This window comes from Narcine bancroftii, chromosome 1 (assembly GCF_036971445.1).
Source record: "Narcine bancroftii isolate sNarBan1 chromosome 1, sNarBan1.hap1, whole genome shotgun sequence".
NCBI classification, from domain to species: Eukaryota; Metazoa; Chordata; class Chondrichthyes; order Torpediniformes; family Narcinidae; genus Narcine; species Narcine bancroftii.
Window position 1 is genome coordinate 269536022 of NC_091469.1, and position 23216 is coordinate 269559237.

At 40.7% G+C, this 23216-nt stretch overlaps 1 protein-coding gene across 2 annotated transcripts; it reads right to left on the reverse strand.

Moving 5' to 3' along the window:
- Nucleotides 1-507: 507 nt before the first annotated feature.
- Nucleotides 508-22532, reverse strand: ctsd (cathepsin D). Of its 2 annotated transcripts, none has more exons than XM_069898555.1 (9): nucleotides 22336-22532; nucleotides 17540-17696; nucleotides 7639-7762; nucleotides 5962-6080; nucleotides 4094-4293; nucleotides 3829-3951; nucleotides 2523-2667; nucleotides 2007-2105; nucleotides 508-1362 (listed from the first exon to the last, which is right to left on the reverse strand). In XM_069898555.1, the coding sequence occupies exons 1-9, from the start codon at nucleotides 22515-22517 to the stop codon at nucleotides 1201-1203; spliced, it is 1311 nt and encodes a 436-aa protein (XP_069754656.1). In that variant the 5' UTR covers nucleotides 22518-22532; the 3' UTR covers nucleotides 508-1200. The 2 variants fall into 2 exon arrangements, with proteins under 2 accessions (XP_069754656.1, XP_069754661.1); XM_069898560.1 differs by lacking the exon at nucleotides 22336-22532 and adding an exon at nucleotides 22152-22286.
- Between the last annotated feature and the right edge of the window lie 684 nt (nucleotides 22533-23216).

The following is a 23216-nucleotide window of genomic DNA, read 5'->3' on the forward strand; positions in this document are numbered from 1 at the left end:
ATCAGGAATGAGCAATACATCATGGCTTTGTCAGCAAAGCCAAGATCTCCTCAGCTTTAAAATGAATGAACCTATGAACTTCAAGAACTTGTTTTATTTGCTGCAACTCCAATGAAACTCTAAACATTGTAATTAGCCAAATGGAAAACCCAATGAAAACAAGAAATTCCTTTTGTAAATTAGCAATAGATAGCTCAACAACTTTGAAAACCCAGAAGTTTATAAATAGCAGATTTCAAATGAAATTGACCTTCATTATCTGCAAGATCAACAACAGTAAGACTCACTAGAAATGATCACCTGGTCCTCTGTTTTTGTCTAAACTCTCCAATTTGTGCAAGAAGATTGTTAAAGTGTCAACCAGATGCTATCATTTTGCATATTGATTTGGAGGATAGGTATCCAGGTTGGTATTTGAATCAACTGGCTTCCACTTCAGGCAAGAGGGCCATCTATTAAACTAGATGGATGATTCAGATTTGAAATGATAAACTTGCACTAGTGTGATAACTTTTGTATTCCGTTTATTTAATGCAGTGTAAATACAATCAGATACAATTTTAAAATAGTTTAAAAAGTTGGCTCTGACAATAATCCCAATACCTCATTGGTATTGGTGGTTCTGACAGCAAGGATTTTATCTTTCGAATTCTTATTATTTTTGTTCTTTTGGTCCCATTTCACCCCCCCCCCAAAAAAAATCAGTTCCAGCAAATAGGGAAGAACTCCTTTAAAGAGGCCCAATCTCTCATCTGCATCATGAGTATTAAGGGGAATATTACTATCTTGGTTGCACAGCATTCTGGAGAAATCAATGCTGAAACTTTTCATCCCTTGAGGAAAACGTCAATTGAAAAACTTGGACTGGGTTAAATCTATGGTAGTTTTGTTCGAAGGAGTGGAAATTAATACTTTTGAATCCTTCTGGAAACAAAGTAGAAACAAGTCCCAAGGGAACTACATCTCATGAAAAATGGAAGATTTAAAAGTACTATGTAGCAAACCAAGGCCCTGAACAGAATTTTACATTCCCATGAAAGGTTCTACTTTTCTATTAGCTTGAAGCATCATTCTCAACCCATTCAAATAGCATCATAAATTAATTAGCCTAAAAGAGATTCTTGATCACCATCACAAGTTGGATCTGGGTATTAGTGCAAATTTTATTATTCTATTGAACTATTGATGAAGGATCCACCTTTAAACAGCTTTTGCAAATCCGACTCTGTTGCTCTCACGATCAAATGCAGTATAATACTGCCCAATAAAGACATCCCCAAGAATCCACAGTGGGCCCATAGGAGAGGGAATGTCGAGAGACATGAATCCACTCAGACAGATGGTAATTCCAGCCTGTTTTTCCTGGAAAAGATCCACAAGTAAGCATTTTAAAAATCATTTTAAAAGACAAGTCAGAACAAAAAAAAAAGGGAAAACAGTATACACTTCTTCCACCTATTGGAGGCAACTGGTCACAAAGATGTTTGTAGTTAAAATATGTAACAAGGAGATCGGTAGATACAACAACTCCACATCATTTATAATTGAACATGACAGCAATGAAACTCAAAATAAATTCCCATCAGTGCTATGCAGACTGTAAAAGTTCCCATTAAGGGAATCCAGTAGTAAGAAATGATGCACTCATCTACATTTTTTTTAAATTAAGTGGCAATATTCAGTGAGGACGATCATGTGTAATATCTCTACAGTTACTGCTGCATCCTTCAAGAGCTCCAAAATGAATTATGAAGGGCATTGTTCAATGGGTCAAATGATGGGGATACAATTTCAAACCAAATAATCCGAACACAGGAATAGTGACAAGAGTACCTTTCTTTAAAAAAAAAATCAGAAACCACTTCCCAAGTTAGAAACCAAACAGTTCAATCTTTTTTCCATCAATGCTTTGAATGAGGTCTTAGAATACAAGGAAGAGCAGACAGTACCCATCTATTTATTTTTCTACAGATTGGCATCAAGAAATCTTCAAAATGGATACTCACCTTTAGGATATATTGCTCTCCAGTCAAAGTAAAGCTGTGGCCTCCCAGGATAAAGTGGATTGGAGTGAGTGCAGAGACTTTGTCACAATCAACTTTGTACTGTGGCAGAGAAAACATCAATGATAAATTGTGAAAACAATCAAAACATTTCACAAAAACATTTGAAAAAGTGAAAACTTGTGAAACGCAAGACATCTCACTCATTTAAATAAAATTTATCTCCTAAGTCTGACAATTACCCTTGCAAAAGAAGTCAGCATCTTGCCCAAATAACTAGCCTTTGCTCAGAAGCTTGGATTGTAAGCAGAAAGATAAGACAAATTATTATGGAAATGATAATCAAGCTTAATCTAATTATCATCTTGTGCCGCTTGTGCTTGCGAATAAGAGCTCCATTTCTCCTCCTCTCAAATGGACCAGGGATTTCTTCCATCTACAGCATTCTGCTGATACAATTGAGCATGCACCTTCAGAAACTGAAGTACAATTGTAGAAATTACAAATACAAATCCTCACTTCTCCCTGAGTAATTGGTATAGCTCCAATGAACTGGTGCAGCCTTTCAATTTCAGCTTTAGGTCCAGTGATCATCGAGGTTCCTGTGTCCACAATAGCTGAACACCCTCCTTTACACAGAGTCAATGCATCACCAACAGCAATTCTAGGAGGGAAAAAAAAAGCAGTAAATGCATAGAAGACTGGAACATTTTCATTTTAAAAAAACAACCTGGCCAGAATTCATGTGGGATGCTGAGATATCTTGTTTAAGAACCAAATCAAACAGAATTCAATCACAGGTTGCATTTATACAAATTATATCACTCAAAAAAAAAATGCTCAAAGCAAATTTAAATTGAAACATAGGCTGTCATTAAGAGCCCAATATTTCAAATTGCTTCAAGCTTTTGAAGATTTATGAATGCAATTGTACAAATATTAAGATCAGAAACAAGCTTCTTCACACAAAACTCTGTAGCATGTACACTTCCCCTAAGAAATTAAATCCAGGTAAAAGATGGTGATAAAATGGTTGAATTAAAGATCTTTACAATCTTTGTCAGACACCCTCCTATGATGTATAGAGAACACATGAATTGAACAAAATTTTAATGAAATGACAAAAAATAGTTGTTTTTTTTTTAAATTCCTGGCACACAAGCAGCAATATCCTCGACATGTGGTTAAACAAAGTGGATTTTTTTTTCCCAAGCAGAATATTCACAGGTTTGAGCATGTGCCAAATCTTTCCAAGGAATGCACACCCATACACACCCAAGACTGCACATATTGCCCACCTAAGCTTCAGAAAATGACAAATGAGAATGTTAAGGAAAATAAATGATCATTAAGCTGGAATGGGTGCAGAAAAGATTCACAAGATTGTTACCAGGACAGATGGCTCAAAATCAAGAGGCTAGGATTTTTCCCAATGTAGTGTGGGAAGTTGAGGGGTGATCTTACAATGGTATTTTTAAAAATCTTAAGGTAAATAGCTTTAGTTTTTTTCCCCCCGGGTGTGGGATACTAAAACTAAAGGCCATAGAGACAAAATGAGAGATGAAAGATTTTAAAAGGGACCCAAATGCACCATTTTCCACACAGAGAATGGTTTGTGGATGTCGTAAAGGCAGGTACAATAGCAATGGTTAAAAGGAATGTGAATAGGTACATGGGCATGAAGAGTCCAGAAGGATATGGGCTATCTTAGGCAGACATTTTGGTCAACTTGGACAAGTTGGGTAAAAGGGTCCACTTACACACAAAGTCTATGACTCAATTTCTGAAGACCAACACTAATCAAGAATTTGCAAAATGATCATACTCATCCATTTGAATCTGCCAGTATGCCTGACGGGTCACATTAAAGAAGATGAAATCTCCAGTGTAATACTTTGGATCCGTGCCTCCTAAAAGGAGTTCACCCCCCGGCATAGTGTCTGGATTCCTGAAAGATGCAGAAAAACAGCTTCATCCTCAACTCCAACAAAAATCCAATATGGAAAGTAGACAGACTTCTCAAAGGATTTGAGCATTCCGTACACTTAACATGCTTTGATCTGAAAAATATTCAAATTGAAACACCTTACCTGTTCAAGTAGAATGAGAACACATTGCGTTCTACCAATTTCTGGTTCATAATATTGTCAAATACTGGGACAACGCCATCAACTGAGATGTACGGGTAGGCCATGCCAAGAATTCCATCAAATTTAGCAGCAATAAAGGCAACACCAGGTTGTGAGATGGCCTCCCCAAATAATTGATTCTGAACTTTGATGTCACCAATCTGCATATCAGAGCAGAGACAGACTTTACTTAATATCAATAATTATTTACCACCACACACAACTTTTTAAAGTGGAACATCAATTCCCCAGCTCTCTTTGCAATCAGTACTGCATTATGGGGGGTGGGAGTGAGAGAGAAATAGAAGTGTGGGGCTCATTTTTAAAAAGTGCCAATGAAGACACAATTAACCCTTTGGGCCCAGTGTCCTTGTTTCAGGGACTACCAAGAAGCATATATACTCTGTGTGCCCTTTTCTTGGAACTGGTTTTATACCCAACCAATAGGTGATTTGTAGAGACAGACCCCTATTTACAATGTTCTGACAATGTGCGACCGGTCTCTCCGATGTAGAGAAGGCCACAGAGGATGTACCGGATGCAGTAAATGAGTTCTTTAGAGGTACAGGTGAAGTGTTGCTTCACTGGAAAGGTCAGTTTGGTACCTCAGATCGTGGTGAAGGAGGAGGTGTGGGTGCAGGTATTACACCTCCTATGACCACAGTGGAAGGTGCCGGGGGTGGGGGGTGGGGGGTGGGGGGGCCCAATGGGTTGGGAGGGAAGAATACACAAAGGAGACAGAGCGGTCTCTACAGAAAAGTGAGAGGGGAGGAGAAGGAAAAAGTAGGGCCCTGTAATAAGTGCTGGAAATTCCAGTGGATAATATGCTGGATGCAGAGGCTAGTGGGGTGGTAGGCGAGGATGAGGGGGATTCTGTGTTTATTGTTTCTAGAGGTGGGGGGGCTAGGGCAGATGAGCGGGGAATGGAGGAGATGCAGGAGAGGGCCGAGTTAATAGTGGTGTGGGGAGGCCACGTTTGTGGAAGAAGGCAGACATTTCAGAGGCTATGGACTGGAAGACCTCTTTTGGGAGCAGATGCGGCAGAGACAGAGAAATTGAAAGAAAGGAATGGAGTCCTTGCAGGGGACAGGGTGTGCGGACGTGTAGTCCAGGTAGTTGTGGGAGTTAGAGGGTTTGTAGTAAATGTCAGTGGAGAGTCTGTCTCCTGAGATGGAAACATAGTAGAGGTCTCCACCAAATTGGAGCATAATTAAGGCTTTGGCAAGTGAACAAAACAAAATTACAAGGCATTAGCAGAATGCAACGTCATGCAAAAGACAAAAATGCTTTTACTACCTTGGACAATTAAATACTGTTGCAGGAACAAGTATAATGCTGTCTGGGACATCTTGAACTTAGAAACCATCCAAGAAGATAATATGAGGAATTTCAATATACTAGTTGTGGTTATCAAATCTTTTGAGGACCAATTACATCTTTTTAAGTGTCTACAAAAATCAGAAGTGATTAAGCCAAATTCCTGGGACATCTCAAACCAGCTGAAGAGAATGAAGACTTGATCCTCATTTGAACAACAAGGTAAGGAAAGGGGGGGGGGACGACAAAGCATGTGCAAATTGGCAAATGTATAAAATAATTATGGAACTAAACACATTGCGAAAGAGTTTAGCAGTTATGCAGGGATTAAGAAATGTAACAACATGCAATTATTGAAGCAAGAAACCTGAACTAGACATTCATTAACCCTTAAACAGTTTCATCTTTTAAGTTGCTGTAATTTATTCACTTTCCAAATCGATCACAAATTTAAGTCATTGTCCTCAGTGGCATTCCATCTCTTTTCTCCTGAACAAAAGTTCAGTACATACTATTGCTGTGTCTTGACTGAGATAACCCGACAGGCTGCCAGAACCATAGTGGATAGAAAATTCAGTTCCATTCTTCACATACGTACTAGACTTTGCAGAATCATACTTGCGATGTAACACTGTTGTAGAAAAAGGTGTTGTTAAAAAACACACTTTAACTATCATATTACTAATGATAAATCTACCAATGACTTAACATTCCTATAACAGTCCTATAGTTTTTCTCCCAATATAAAAGATGCACAATACCATCTTCCCTCTTGCAGAAGATTCAGATCTATAGGATACAAAGGACATGTTCTTGAAAGTGTTTCCAACTTTCTTTTGTGCCAGGAAGGAGCATTTTGAACAAAAGCATTCTTCTCTTCCCCATCCCACAAAGATACTAAAAAAAAATTCCTGTGTGCAATTTTTTTTTGTTTTTTTTTTTTAAATTGCCCTCAAACAGCCAGCCTAGTTCACAATGTTATTTGACATCTTCATTTCCAACTTTATTTTTCCCTTGGTATGCAAATTAGATTACACTAGCCAAGTGGCAAAAAAAATTGAGCAGACAAGGAATTCTGGAGGATCTCAGCAGGCTAGGTGATATTCTGGTGTGATTATGCCTTTACAGTGCCAACGACCGGGACTGGCCCAGCATTCGGATCCTGAACTGTTTGTAAGGAGTTTCTGCGTTCTCCCTGTATCTGCGTGGGTTATTTCCAGGGGCTCCGGTTTCCTCCCACCGTTCAAAACGTACTGGGAGTTTACGTTAATGGGTATAAATTGGGCAGCATGGACTCGAGGGTCAAAATGGCCTGTTATCATGCTGTATGACCAAATTTAAAATACATCAGTTACTGTCTAATTCTTCCAAAAATTCCTTGTCTGTTCCAATGAATTACCATATATTTCAGTGCTCAAGTCGAGTCTTGACACTCTCAAAATTCACTCAAAAATTGTGGGGGGGGGGGGGAAAGAAAGAGAGGTGGTCGACTTGAATGCCAGATACACTTTTGAGACCTTAAATTCAACTCAAAACAAAAACACTCAATATAAGATCAGGCGTATAAGATGGCCTGAAGCAGCTCTCCACCACATAACCCACCCAGACATTCTACAATTATAGAGTCTGAGGTCACTGCTCCTGCATGGGAGCCAACACGGAGCCACGGTTCCTGAACCGAGCATATTTGGACAGTGAGGGCAATTTCTTCAATGCAGTCAGCACTGCATCTGATGTTAAGAATGGAGTCACCCATCGCCAATTCCAGTTGCAGTCCATGCTGAAGACTTGGACTCAGCTCCATTTTGTGTCTTTCCGGCCAGAAGGAAAGTTCTTTTAAAACTTTTTTTTTTTAAAACTTTCTTAATTTACAGATGTTAGTTGCAAATTAGGGTGTTTTAACCGAGTTTGGGTTGTTGCTGCTGGACACCAGTCTCCGGCGCATTCCTTGCAGAAAATTAGGGGGTTGGACTCATACACCTGATACATAATAAAACCATGAAAATGAGGACCTAACTTTTCTAAAGGTCGACTTTTACGCCAAAATATACAGCTCTTGTTGAATTTTATTCCAGTTGCCAGAAGCAAGAGTAGCAATATTATACTGAATTGATGATGTTTGAACAATGCAAGGTAGATAATTTAGAATAACTTCCAGACTTCTCAATCCAAAAATGAGATAAACTTACTACAAGCAATATCCAAGAGAGAACAATGAATGGAAGGAACCCAGAGGTTGGCAGAACCAGTGTCAAATACTACTGTAAAGATCTGTGGTGGAGTGCCAATACCAATCTCTCCATAGTACTGGGCCTGGAAAACAGAAAACATTCAGCAGTTATTAAAAGAAAGTAATGCATGCTTAACTATTACAACAATACTCAGATGTGTAGTCTTTGAGGGGTTCACCTGCAAGGGCATGCCCATGGATACTTGCCAAGTAACTAATTTGTCAGTGAAATTTGCATAGGACATTTCTCCTTCTCCCCCCCCCCCCCCCCCACCCCCAATAATCACTACTTCTTTAACCCAGAAGCAAGGATTAGAGGTGAAACATGAGATTCTTGGTTTGGTTCCATACTAAGCCAATACACAAAATGAGTTTCATCACTTTAAATATTACTCTGCTTTGTTGATTAAAACAGCACCCCTCTTCAGTTCATGATGCCACGCCAGTGATTGTGCCAAATTACACAAATCCCATGTGCCAACACATGACCCACATCTCACATCTCTTCATTCCATGAATGTATTTGTAGACTGATGATAAACTTGACTTTGAACATTGCAACCAAAACGTTTACCAACTGCTCGAGAACCAATAGGTCTTGATCTGGTCTTCAGTGTGCACAGATATACGGTTGAGTTATTACAATTGGACATACAAATTGTGAACTCTCTCGTTTAGCATCTGTGCTCCAGCAAGTTTTAAATTGTAGTACAGATCAAAATTTAAACATTGATCTAACTAATGTAGGTCTAACCTATGACCTACATTAATCTGAAAAAAATTAACCTACCAATTAACATCTTCCAACTTATAGAAACTTAAGAGTTAAAGACAGTTCTCCAAATCTTTACTCAACTGGAACAGTTCTCCTGCTCAGAGGATGATCAGGGTGATTTCTGTGATCTGATATTAGTCAGGACCCAAGAATGCAGGACAAATAAAATGTTCAACCTGCATTACCTTTGGGATCAAAGGAGAAAGTAGTCGTTACACTAGCCTTGCTGCATAGCAAGGCCAGCTGAAAGCGTGCAAGGGAAAAGGAATAGCAATGTAACAATTGAAATACAATCCTGTTGAATAGTTCACAGTTGAAATGCTCATCAATTCAGTACCTTCACAGTGGGAAAGCCCACAAAAAGGCAATTAAATGCAATATTTATGTCACAAGCACACCTCTCATTGAGATCAAGTCTGTTTTAAGTCATGCTTCCAAAGGATTTTAGGTTTGGATCTTAAAAAAAAAACTTCCATCATGCAGATGCCAAATCAGCACCCTGTCTCTTCTTTGGCTAGTTCAAACCCTAGATCAGATGGCCCCTGAAATGAAAACTGCAAAAAACAGTGGGCCCAAAATTAACAATCAATTATTCTTTTAAACGTGTATTTAGATTACTCAACTACATTAAATGGTTTTCTCTCTAAATGGTAGTATTCTGGTTAATACACTTTCTCTACTGTTCTGTCAGCTCTGAGGTGTGCGACTAGTCCATTGTTGGACCTATAGTTTCTGCCACAGGTTGAGCCAGAGGTCCTTGGGCTTTTGGGGTGGCGATGAGCTCTTTGCTTACATTCCACTTCTGCATGTCCTTCAAATACAGACTTAATATCCTGAGTGCCACCAAGATGCTTCATTTCTACTTATCATGGGCTAAGCATCCCTAGAAGTATATTTTCCATAGTTCAGGAAGGCCCTTTAACCTTCTCCATAATTGACCTGCAAATAAGGCAACAAAGCTATTTGGGATTCTAAGATTGGGCAAATAGGTGCTAACCAGAGCTGACAGTACAACTCCAGTCTCTACAGTGGAAAAATTGGCAAAGAGAAGATGCTGGCATCAGTTTGTTTAACTTGCAGTTGAGTTTGGAGAATTCTGAAAGTGCAATCTCATTACAGCAGACACTACAAAATAGAGGATCACTACTGCTTGGTCACCCTTGTGTTTTGAGTCACTAAAGGACCCCTTTTCTTCAGATGGCATAGTGCATTTGAATTCAATCAGGAACTTTACCAATATTAGAGTTTAACACTGAAAAGCCTGTGTTATGCAGAGATCAACATCCTTTACATCAAAATGTCCAAACATTTACAATGACCAAGAGCTAGCTTTATTATCCAAAGACTCTCCTTTTCAACCCAAATCGAAAAGATCTCCAGTAGACTGGTTTTCAAAGCATAAGCATAGATTTTCTTTGAAGGATTTGTGGAAATTAAGTTGGATCTTATTTTATGCACCCTCAAAGTTAAGTTTCAATTCTAATGGTGAGACATGAATGGGAAAAAAAAATGAGACAGGATCTCAAAAGCATGGTGTTCATTTACGGATTGCGCAGGAGTATATTCATTGTTGGATCTTGTACATTTCTACCAATGAATGAGGTGCCCATAGTTGATAGTTTAAAGCAATTTCCTTGCCAGTACCCTTACCATACTGGGCCTCTTAACTGTTCAACAATTATGCAAATCTTCCTATTAGACTGCTAAACAAAATCTATATGCACCAATTTTTCAATTAGATATCTGGGTCATAAACCCAATTGGAACACTCTTTCAGTAGTTGTGTGTCTAAGAGAAAAGAATCTCATGGTTGTGTGATGTCATGCATGTCTTCTTCTTTGGCTTGGCTTCGCAGACGAAGATTTATGGAGGGGGTAAAAAGTCCACGTCAGCTGCAGGCTCGTTTATGGCTGACAAGACCGATGCGGGACAGGCAGACACGGTTGCAAGGGAAAATTGGTGGGTTGGGGTTGGGTGTTGGGTTTTTCCTCCTTTGTCTTTTGTCAGTGAGGTGGGCTCTGCGGTCTTCTTCAAAGGAGGTTGCTGCCCGCCGAACTGTGAGGTGCCAAGATGCACGGTTTGAGGCGTTATCAGCCCACTGGCGGTGGTCAATGTGGCAGGCACCAAGAGAGCATGTACTCTGACAATAAATATGAGCTTTGAACTTCTTCAGGGTAGACATCACTCAGATATTTTGCAGTACAGCAACCAAATTGGGTGAAACAAAAGTCTGCAGATCCTGTGCATGGGGAGGAGGCAAAGCATGAAAGTATGTAGACAGGCTCAGGCCTGAAATGGTGGTTATATGTCTTTACTGCCTTTGGACACTGCAAATCTGCTGAGTTCCTCCAGCAGTTTTAGGTTTTAATAGAATCAAATAATTGTTCTTTAACTAACTAGTTTGTAGAACATGCACGCATACTCTCATTTATACAGAAAATGCTGGAGGAACTCAGGTCTCGCAAATTCAAGGAATTGTCATTAGAATCAATCTTCAATGGACCACGAATCAAAAAGTAATTGTATTCATGCAAAAAGTCAATTATCTTGGCATCTCTTCCCCGATCTGCAAAAAGGGACACATTTTTAGAACGTAGACTCCAAAATAAAGTGTTAGTCTTTTATAACCCTGTAATCTCTGCGGAGAGAAATTGGGTTAATTTTGTATCCAAAAGTTATGACTTTTCGTTCAGTTTATAAAACCTTCTAGATTTATTTCATAAATTAAGAAGATCTAAAGCAGCATTAAACTGGTCACTTCCATTCACAGAATCTTGCATCTAATCAAGCAAGTCAAAATATTTAAACTCAGTCATCTGTGGATGAATGATGCAACAATTCTATAGGGAAGATAGAATTGTACTATTTCAATTACTAAAATGAATTCAAATACAGGTACACGATCCTTTATCCGGACATCTAAAATCCAAAAAGCTCCAAAATCTGGCAAGTGGGGCCGGGAGGCCAGGGGAAGGCAGCCGGGGGCAGCCTGTGGAAGGCGGCCGGGCGGCCGAGGGACTGGAAAGGGGTGGGGGTGGATACAGCAGCACAATTCGGGTGGGCTTTCCTAAATCCAGAAAAATCTAAAATTCGAAACACACTGTCCCCCAAGGGTTCCGGATAAAGGACCATGTACCTGTATATATATTTGCATCCCACTAAATCAGTGTCCCAGGATAGGAATGGGGTTTTTGCTTTTCACATTTTGACCATTCCTAACTGGGACACTTGCAAGGAGCCACACCTGGGGTTAGGACTATTCTACCTTCTACTGGTGCAATTATCTGTTTCACACTTGCCTGATTGCAACGCCGGCATCTGTAGACCCCAGGGATTGTACTAGGGGTAGAAGTCGGCATTGCGCTGATTTTGCGTTCACACTTGGCACTTTAAAGGCCGACTGGTATTTGATTCCTGGGATCACTTGCAAGTTGAAAGGGGCTAAAGAGGATTTCAACACATTTGGCCACATGTGACAGAGATCACATTGAATGACTCAGCCATTATTTTTGAAGTTAACACGAAGTGCATTGCTGTGGGTAATTGCCAAATGGTCAGATGCATTGCAAATAATTTCCAGACAAATTGAACTCCAATTCGTTAAGATTCCAATGAAGAAAACAGAACAAAATGCAGAGGTAAGCACAACTGGCTGCTGACATTCAAGCACTTTTATTCTTGCAGTGTTTTACTACTTCATACTCAAATATCTCAGCCACGCAAGTCCGAAGGTTCCAGTTTATTATCCCCTCCTCCCTCCAGAGCATGTTCTTCTGCACTGTCATGTGCAATTGTAGAAACATCACAAACTCTGTTGGACTTTTTTCATTGCCAAATGGGTGGCACATAAAGGACTGCATGCAAACAAAACCAGAATTAACCATCCAAACCACTGTTTGATCAACATTGAGTGATTACAACAAAGGCTGCCCTTTACCAACAACCACTCTCTTTTTTCAAAATGACTGGAGGTAAGGAAGAGGCCCTGAAATATGTCACAAACTGTCAGCAGTCTTGCGGAAATGAGCCAAATCAGTCAAAGGCATAAAAAAAAACAAGTTGGGGTGGGGTAAAAGTTTGAGATAATGACATTTAATGGTAGAGATGACTCCATTTAGCAAATGGCCCAAATTCTGCAGTGAACATTATTAGGTGGTCTTTTGATATCATTTCATTGCCAAAATATTCAGACCACTGTTATGGCAGACTTTGAAAAACTCCGATACCTTAATAATAGATTATTTTTTCAAAAACAGAAACAACTTCTCTGGGAATTGTGGGAAACAAGTGGGGAAAAAAAAACCCCATACTGAAGCAGAATGAAGGAATGCTTTTGGTCTAAGTGTGAAGCATACACAGAATTTACTGTGTCGGGCAGCTGTTGGGAAATGTTCTTTTGACACATCAAAGTTTGAGAAATTCAAATACAATACTTCGATGGAAAAAAGGTAACAGGAATGTTATACAATATCTAATATTCCAGACAACTTTTCATTTGCTTTTTGTGTCCCTTTAAACTTCAATTTAACTCCATGATCTGTGAAGATTTATACTGTAAAGGACAATATGGCACTAGCTTTTGCATACAAATTTTAAATCTAAGCAGCTTTACATTATATAGAATGACAAATAGACCTTGTGGTACATGACAAATAGACCTTGTGGTACATCAGCAGGAAAAAAAAACATTAATGACATGCTGAGGCTCTGATAGCTCAGTGGTTAGAGCACCGGTTGGATAAACCAGGGGTCACGAGTTTGTTCCTTGCTGGGGCCTCATTTCTGTAGGGGGCACTAGACAAAGTGGTGACACTCTACTTCCTTACGCTTGACAAAGTTGAAGAATTTCATGCACATTTCATTCTAAATGTAGTGTTAGTGACAATAATGGAACATTTTATCTTTAAACAGGGCAAATATTCTGATTTGTGTTGGAGCATCTTTTCATTCATTTCTTTTGTTTTTAAACTTTATTTGTTTCTTATTGATGTTAAAAGAAATGCTGAAGCAAAAAAATTAGGTCAGTCAAGTAACTGCCAAGTCAGACACATCAATTCACCCTTTCTGAATCAACAGTACACATGTTATGAAACCTCACTGTTAACAGGCTTGCAATGGATTCAGTTTGAACAATGGCTTCAGCTACAGTTTCAATACTCAGCCAATTAAGAGGTGCGGAAGTGATGAAAGAACTTATCTTGAGCTCTTTGTGCAACACAAACTGATCAATTCAACAGTGGCAGATTAAGAATGTGGAAAACAAAATATTTTAAAAGATTGCACAAAATAGATTTTTAAAAAGTGAAAAAAACTGGATTTAAATTTCACTTCAGAGTTTTGTGGGACGGACGTTTCATTTTTCTCATTAGTATAGTTGTCCCATATTGGAAAAGTTTATATTGACTACAAAGCAATATCAAACCAGTTTGGTTGAAGCTAGAACATTCACCTTGGAGTTAGGGGATTGAGCTTGATCTTTAGCTCTTCAAAGGATGGCACAGATTTCAAGTTTTATACACTGGCAAGATCATACAGCATGATTCAGTGAAACATTTCATTCCAAAATTAAACACGTTTGAAAATAAACTGCAAGGCTGGAAATCCAAAACAGAACGCAGAAAATACTGAAAACTCAAGATATTTCTGTTTGAATTTTTTTTTTTAACATTTAGACATACATCACGGTAATAGGCCATTTCAGCCCACGAGTCCACGCCGCCCAATTTCCACCCAATTAACACACCCCCCCCGTACGTTTTCAATGGTGGGAGGAAACCGGAGCCCCCCAAGGAAAACCTACGCAAACAGAGATTCTGCCCAACCTGCTGAGTGTAACCAGCAACAACAGTATCTGCTGCTTCAGAGAAGTTATGCAGACCCAATATTTCTTGAAATTTCACATCAGTGACATTGGATTTAAACAACAATGCTCCAGTTACAAATAATAAAAGATAGCTGGCTGCAATTAACAGCCTGAATACTCCTGGGATTGACTAATTTTGGAAGCTAAGCAAGCACAGGATTGGTCAGTACTTGGAGGGGAGACCACCTAGGTCAGGGGTGTCAAACTCAAATTCACAGAGGGCTAAAATTAAAAACTTGGACGAAGTCGTGGGCCAAATTAAATATTTATTGAAAATTTTCAACAACATCTGCATGTTTTCTCTTCTTTCAACATATATAATGTTAAACTTTTTCTTCTTAAAATAGAAGTTTAATAATAGTTTTGGTTAAACTCTTTCCAGAAGAAGCATTAACAAATGAGAAATAAAATATTCAATAAATAATATTTCTCTATAGCCTTTAAGCTCCTTTTAAATCTATTTTTTTTCACAAGCCAACAAGTCAAAAAAATAACAACTTGCTTCAATGACAAACAGGTCTGTCTTTTAAAATGATGAACATATATAGTCTGCCTCCCACCTGTCTTGAAAGGTCCTGTTTTCTGTCTTTCGTTTGGCCATTTTTCATAAGGGGTTTATTACATGTGAGTTGGGCGACAGGTCGCAGATGCTAATGAAAGGAAAGAGAGGAGGTGGGGGCGATTAGCGGGCTGAGGGGCCGGCGCCAATGCATTTGCAAAGCATTCTGGGATTTGTAGTGTTAGCTGTGCGTGCGCTATACTGGCGCGGCGGCCAGCGGGCCAGCTCTAATACATATTTGATATGATCTTGCGGGCCAAATATAATTATATCACGGGCCAAATTTGGCCCCCGGGCCTGAGTTTGACATGTGTGACCTAGGTGCTGTAGGGGTGTGGGACAAAGTGGTGACTCTCTGTCTGCCTTACAGTAAACAAAAGTTAAAGAATTTCATGTACATTTCATTCTAAATGTAGTGTTAGTGACAATAATGGAACCTTTATCTTTAATTATTCAAAGCCACAAAGTATTTGTTTTGCACTCAGATTTGCCAATATACTCAATACAATGGACACATGAAGTCTCAAACATTTTGGGAACAAATTGAGCATAGAAATAATTTAATCACAGTTTGAATTTGTAATCTTTTGCTTACAATATTTTAAAAACTCCCCAAGAACTGATTTATCTTGAAGCTTAGAAATTTCTCCAGTCCTTCATTCCTTTACTAAATGACCCCTTAATCTCCACTAGTACCTTTATTTTTTGCAACACCCTTCCCTGCCTTGAAGTCAGTGTCTTCCTTCCATTTCATTTTACATTTCTGTACAACAGTCTCCCTTTTCCATGCTGTTCACGGATTAGTCCTCAGATTGAGCATTTTGCCATTAGTTTCTCTGCCTTGAACTCTCCAATCCAATATTTTGATTCATTCATAATTACAGCCCTTCTGTCAATTATTTTTAAAAATTAAAAAAAATAGATAAGATTAGGCCAATTGACTGCTCAAACTATCATCATTCAGTTACATTGTGGCTCACCTTGTGCTAGAGATACATTACTTCCAGAACACCTGCTTGCTGTTTATAAAAAAAGACCTTTTACATTTACAGCATGGGTCTTATGTGGCTCAGTAAATATTGCAACACTTTCCTTTCTCATCCCTATATCCCTTGATTTCTTCCAGAAATTCATTTAGATCATGATTCATCATTCCCTCAACCGATATATCAATTTCTTTGAATTACAATCAAAGCAGGTTTTCTAGTGCAAATCTATTAGAAACAGAACACAAAAAAAACAGGCCATTTGCCCCTTCTAGTGTGTGCTGAAACACAATTCCACTAGACCCACTGACCTGCACCAATTTCTTTATCCTCCAAATCTCTCCCATCCACGTATCTATCCAATTTATTCTTAAAACTTAAAAGTGAGCCCACATTTACCATGTCAGATGGCAGCTTGTTCCATACTCCCACACTGAGTGCAGAAGTTTGCCCAATGTTGCCCTAAACCTTTCATTTCATCCCAAAGCCATGCGCTCTTGTATCTATATATTCTCATCTAAGTGGAAAGAGCCTACTCACATTTACTTTGTCTATACCTCTCAGTTTTGTAAACCTCTATCAAATCTCTCCTCATTCTTCTATACTCCAAGGAATAAAGTATTAACCTGTTTAATCTTTCCCTGAAACTCAGCTCCTGAATACCCGTCAACATCCTAGTAAATCTTCTCTGCACTCTTTCAATCTTATTGGATATCCTTCTTCTAGTTTGGCAACTAGAATTACACACAATACTCCAAATTTGGCCTCACCAATGTCTTATAGAACCTCACTAATAATATCCCAACTCCTGTCCTCAATGCTTGATTTATGAAGGCCAAGATGCCAAAAGTTTTCTTCACAACCGTGTCTAACTGTGGCACCAATGTCAGGAAACAAGATTCCCAGGTCTTTTCTGATTTTTATTCTTTCAAGATCCTCCTGCAATGGTGTGTGGCAAGCTAAGAATTCCTTCATGTCACTAACCATCATTGTATGGTCACAAAACACAAATTAATTCCTTGGTGCTGTCGAAATCATCTTTTGAAGAGCCACTATTCTGTTGGCAATCAAGTTTGATGATTCAATGTGGCGGTGACAACTATGCAATATCAAGCTTTGCAAAGCTTGCTCAAATCAAACTACTAGAGGAACTCTGCAGATCAAGCAATATCTTTTGAGGCAAAGGGATGGTTAAAACTTCAAGTCAAGACCCTGCATCCAACACTGGCCATGCTCTTGCTTCCAAAGATGCAGATTTATCCACACAGTTTAGTTTCTTGCTCCGGATTCCAGAGCCTGCAGTCTCCAGTTGCAATGTTACCTTGAGAATATTGGCAGGAAATTTTCTGATAATTACAATTTCATATCCATTTGAGAGTGCAAAAACAGCTTTGGATACAAGGGTGTAGCTTGTACTTCGTCTCCATTTTCTCCAACCTGGTTTTCAATGCACAATGCCTTTCTCTTACCCATCTTACTTTAAATACATTCTCTAGAAATTCTGATTCTTTGCATTTTGTAGCAAAATCCACACATTTATACAAGGAACAATTGCTGCATCTCAATAAATTATTGAATTCCAAATTACTTAATTGCTTTTAAACACTGATTATCCTCTATTTTTCATGATACCAAACTTCCAGCTTCAACAGCAACTGCACAAGAGACCATACTCACATCCAGATAGTTTTTCAATGTTTCAGGGGTGGGCTCATGGCTCTGTGGAAAACCAAGATTGTATTTGAGGTTTCGGTCTCTTGCAAGAAGTTCCTCAATCGTATTCCCAGAATCAGTGAAGGTCCGCCGAATTGAACGAAATTTTTTCAAAGGAATTCTGCAAAATGAAATAAAAATTTTGATAACATCATATTGTTTTAAGAATTGGAGAGGGTACAAGAAAGCAAATCAGATTTGAAGATTCTGGATCTATGGGATCACAATTCAGTAGGAACCTTTGATTATCAGAAATAAACCTGAAATAATTCTACAAGCACAACACGCAAAAGAGCATAGCTCAGAAAAGAGCGGGCCCTTGGAACCAAAGATTAACCTACGTGTAAAGCCACATTTGATGAAAATGGCCAAGCTGCCGCTGGTACAAACCTGTGGAGAGCGGAGTCACAGCGCTCCCACAGGGTCCAACAGTCATCGGCTCCATACAGGCTTTAAACGGTCTATTAAAGGACCCAATGATGCTTTTTATTTAAAATCCGGTGACCATGGGTCTCTGCCAAAGATGAAAGCAATTGTCTTCGGCAGCAGCCAAAGGGGTTGCAGAATCCAGGGAAGTGGAGGTCTGGCAGCAAGACCACCCCACACACCCCTCCCCACCTGAGAAAGAGAAGCAGAGGAGTTGACCTATGGGACGGTGACGATGGGTTCCGCGGATGAAGAACACATAGGCGGCAGGCTGTTGGGGGCTAGAGGAGAGGATCTCATGTAGCTGCTGGAGAATGCAGTCAAGGGACTCACACTGCTGGAGACTGACTCACAACTGGCTGAAGGGGTGCCAGAGGGTGCTAAAGGGTTCCTGACTGTGACTGAGATTTGGATCTGGAGCTTGGGTTTGTCAATGATCTGGATTGGACTCTGGCCGCAGGAGTGGAGGTGAATCCACGGATACTGAGTGATGCTGGGGGAGGTGGGGGGGGGGGGGTGAATCTCTCTTTTGCTTTTCTCTCTCTCTCTGACTGTAAGAGGCACTTCAGACAACGGCGAAATTGTCTGCCTTACAGCAGGCAAAAGCCAATTTTGTGTAATGGCACATGACAATAAATTGAATCTTGAAGATGGAGTGCAAGAAGCAAACTGAAATATGAAAACAATGTCAGAGGATAAATTATTCTATCATTACTTAATCATGTGAGTGATGAGTAAAACTAATATGAAAATATGAGAGATGAAGAAAGCTAGTATGGATATATGTGTGATGAATAAAGCCAGTATGAATAGGATAAGGGTAGATAATAGAATGTAGGAAGTAAAGTTAGTCTGAATAAGATAAGGGTCTTCTAGCCTTAGACAAAGAGTAATTCCGCGTATGTAATTAGCCTTAGAGAATTAGCAAGTTCTGCATAATAAGAGTTAAGCCCTGAGTGTTGGGAAGGTGTGAATAAGGACAATGACATGATGGGACACAGACAGGATACCCCCTGTGTTGGAATCTAGAGGTTAAAACATTATGAAAGAAATGATTAATTAATAATTTTATATTTACTGTATGGTTCAGGGAAAAAGAGGAATGTGATTAAGTGGCAATCACAGCATGGAGCAAAGTTGGCTGAGCAAAATTGTCTGCTCCCAAATACAGGGAGAGGAAATGCATAAAACGATTTAGGAGGAATGCTCAAACTGAGGAGGTGTTAAAGAGAACAGCAGAAATTGGCCAGACAGGAACAGAATGGTGATTAGAAATATCTGGGGATGAATTAATTTCTGATCAATACAACAGGATAGTCTGGCCTGGAGGATTAAGATGGGAGTGCTACACCCCAGATATCTGCAAAACAGGAGATGACTTGTGATAACCCTTATGCAAAAAGATCTAGCAAAGGAAGCCAACTTTTGTTCTGTATGATAAGGTTGATCTATATAAACTGAGCCAACTGGGTTGGTGCGAGAACACACACACACAGCCTTGCTTCACGCCATTGTTAATGGAGAAGGGTTCAGAGAGCTCATTGCTGTATCTGACCCGACCTTGTTGGTTTTCGTGCAGTTGGATAATCATGTTGAGGAACTTCTTCTTCAGCATGATGCTGAACCAAGCCATGAAAGACCCCAACAATGAAGACGCTGTTTACATCCGGTACCACACGGATGGCAGTCTCTTCAATCTGAGGCGCCTGCAAGCTCACACCAAGACACAAGAGAAACTTGTCCGTGAACTACTCTTTGCAGATGATGCCGCTTTAGTTGCCCATTCAGAGCCAGCTCTTCAGCGCTTGACGTCCTGCTTTGCGGAAACTGCCAAAATGTTTGGCCTGGAAGTCAGCCTGAAGAAAACTGAAGTCCTCCATCAGCCAGCCCCCCCACATCTCCATCGGGCACACAAAACTCAAAACGGTCAACCAGTTTACCTATCTCGGCTGCACCATTTCATCAGATGCAAGGATCGACAATGAGATAGACAATAGACTCGCCAAGGCAAATAGCGCCTTTGGAAGACTACACAAAAGAGTCTGGAAAAACAACCAACTGAAAAACCTCACAAAGATAAGCGTATACAGAGCCGTTGTCATACCCACACTCCTGTTCGGCTCCGAATCATGGGTCCTCTACCGGCACCACCTACGGCTCCTAGAACGCTTCCACCAGCGTTATCTCCGCTCCATCCTCAACATCCATTGGAGCGCTTACATCCCTAACGTCGAAGTACTCGAGATGGCAGAGGTCGACAGCATCGAGTCCACGCTGCTGAAGATCCAGCTGCGCTGGATGGGTCACGTCTCCAGAATGGAGGACCATCGCCTTCCCAAGATCGTGTTATATGGCGAGCTCTCCACTGGCCACCGTGACAGAGGTGCACCAAAGAAAAGGTACAAGGACTGCCTAAAGAAATCTCTTGGTGTCTGCCACATTGACCACCGCCAGTGGACTGATAACGCCTCAAACCGTGCATCTTGGCGCCTCACAGTTTGGCGGGCAGCAACCTCCTTTGAAGAAGACCGCAGAGCCCACCTCACTGACAAAAGGCAAAGGAGGAAAAACCCAACACCCAACCCCAACCCACCAATTTTCCCCTGCAACCGCTGCAATCGTGTCTGCCTGTCCCGCATCGGACTTGTCAGCCATAAACGAGCCTGCAGCTGACGTGGACTTTTTACCCCCTCCATAAATCTTCGTCCGCGAAGCCAAGCCAAAGAGCCAACTGGACAATAAGGGTCAGTCTTGGGGAATAGCTCACTGTGCAGGTGACCTATGAACTAACGACTGACCCAGAGCTCTGTTTAAGTTTTATTCTTGTGCTGTGTAATAAATTGACTGTTGAACCGAATACCTTCTCCTATCACTTCATTCAAAGAACACGCTGGACTCCGACCGCACATAGACTAAATTAAGAGTAAGGTAAAGCCAGAGTCCGACACCTGGTCCTCCAAGTTCGAAACAGCGCGTAGGCACACAGGATTGCCTAATACCAAACTCATCCAGGAGGCAGAAGAATGCAAGGGGGAGGGTACTTCTATACTGAAATCAACTGTATAAAAGTTGGGTGAGCCCCAGTGTGTGTATTCCCAGGGTAAGGGGAAGCACCCAACTTTGCATTGTTGTATAACAAATGTTCTTTGTTCTCAATTTTTGTCTCGAGCTATTTCTGTGAAGGTACTTCGGTTTCTCACAATCAGAATTATTTACTTCCCCCCCCCCCCCCATCAAAGTTAGTTTATATTAGAAGTATTACACAACTACCACTTTAGTTTCAGGGGAAACTGGTTCTCACAATTTGTTCAAACAGCCATATTGAAAAAAAACAACATTCATATCAAAAATATAGCTGACTTCAAGACAGTTTCCACCAGCTATTGGAATTCCTGCCCATAAAAATAAGTTTCTGTATAGCAACTGAAGAAAATAAAAATCTAACTCAAGGCTCTATATAAATGCCAGTTTCTTTTCATCAAGAGGATTCGAACCGTTCCCCTCAAGGCATCTAATTCAAGCGCAGGTCCCCATATTAACCCTTTGGACTCCGTCCCTGTTTACAGGGACTCTCCGAGGCTGGTTCGGTCGGTTTAAAAGTGGCCGGGGCTCACATCTCCGACCATAGACGCCCCACGATTTCACTCTTGCTTTCCATCCAGATAAACCTTTTCTTCCACCTACAATGTACGTGCCTGTCGCAAATGAATTGGCGATGAACCAAGAGAGAGGGGCCAAGCGCCGTCCTCTCTCCGGCCTGGAGCGACCTCGCTACCGCTGACTTCACCAGGAGGGATCGATCACACCGCCCTGTGAGCCCATTCGCGATTGATGGGAGGAACCCACCCCATTCCAAGATTTTAGGTGCAAAACACACGAAAGCAGCAGAATTGCAGGATCCGACTGCAGTCAAACAACGAGACGTGGGTTTTTAAAACAAAAACGAACGGATAAAAACCTCGCTTCGTTATTTCAAGTGGGGTTCATTCGCAACTTGCTTTCTTTTACAATAAAATACCCCACGTAAACAGACAAATGATTAAAGGAGCAAAGGCCGCCACCCCGGTTCTGAATCACACCCATGAGCCCCGGCCTTGGAGCAGTGCATCTGAGAGCACTTTGCAAGTCATCCAGTCCAAGCCTCGCTTACCGCACGAGTCCGCTGCAGGCACCGAGCGCTGCCAGTTGCCACAGCAGCGGTAACACGTCCATCGCCTTCATCAGGGGAAATGAGACCGACCGCGCAAATCCTCCTGCGGTGGCAACATTTATTAAAAGAACCGAGCTCCGCCTTTGAGCGGTGCGTCAATTCATCACAAGGGGAAACCACTTGCCTGCAACTTCTTTTGCCTGAATGCCTTCCCACTTCGTCCTCGTTCATTCCGGGTCTGCGAGGAGTCTTTTTAAAAGCGGCCCCCAGAGTTCGAGGGATGAAAAAAAGGTGACTTCTTATTTTTGTAACAGATGACAATGGTGCTCGAAGGACGACATCTTCACCGTCATCTGTTTTTCCCATGTTTGCTTCCACCAATTTCTCATTTTGTTTTCCATTTTGCACCTTCTGTGGCGCTTGGCCCCGTCATCCTATTATTTTTGACTCAGTTCTATTGCATCTTCGTATATTGAGTTAATCCAAGCAAGAAAAATCATGAATTGGGCTTGCGCTTGTTTCGACCCTTTCAGCAAATCCCAAAGCATTTTACAACCATTTTTGAGTGTGGCTCCTATTGCAATGCCAAATTGCATAAAAAAGCACCCCCCCCCATCCCTCAACGATGCAAAAATTACCTGAGATCTGCTTTAGCAATGCTGAATGAGGAAATAGTGACCAAGACATAATTCTGTTCTCCCAAACCATGCACTGGTATCTGCTCTTACGAGAAAATAGACAGGGCTTTGCTTCAAACGCAACAAAAGACTCTTGATCGGGATTTCACATTAGAATAGAACCTCACATCTCCATCGGGCACACAAAACTCAAAACGGTCAACCAGTTTACCTATCTCGGCTGCACCATTTCATCAGATGCAAGGATCGACAACGAGATAGACAACAGACTCGCCAAGGCAAATAGCGCCTTTGGAAGACTACACAAAAGAGTCTGGAAAAACAACCAACTGAAAAACCTCACAAAGATAAGCGTATACAGAGCCGTTTTCATACCCACACTCCTGTTCGGCTCCGAATCATGGGTCCTCTACCGGCATCACCCACG

What these genes read in the sequence shown, in the direction of transcription:
- ctsd (XM_069898555.1), bottom strand. Translation starts at nt 22,517, where the DNA reads ATGGGAAAAACAGATGACGGTGAAGATGTCGTCCTTCGAGCACCATTG. An exon ending in CATTGAAAAACTATCTGGAT is followed by an intron (nt 7,763 to 17,539) that starts GTGAGTATGGTC and finishes TCTGTTTTCCAG; the next exon opens with GCCCAGTACTATGGAGAGAT. An exon ending in TCAGTCAAGACACAGCAATA is followed by an intron (nt 4,294 to 5,961) that starts GTATGTACTGAA and finishes TCTGATATGCAG; the next exon opens with ATTGGTGACATCAAAGTTCA.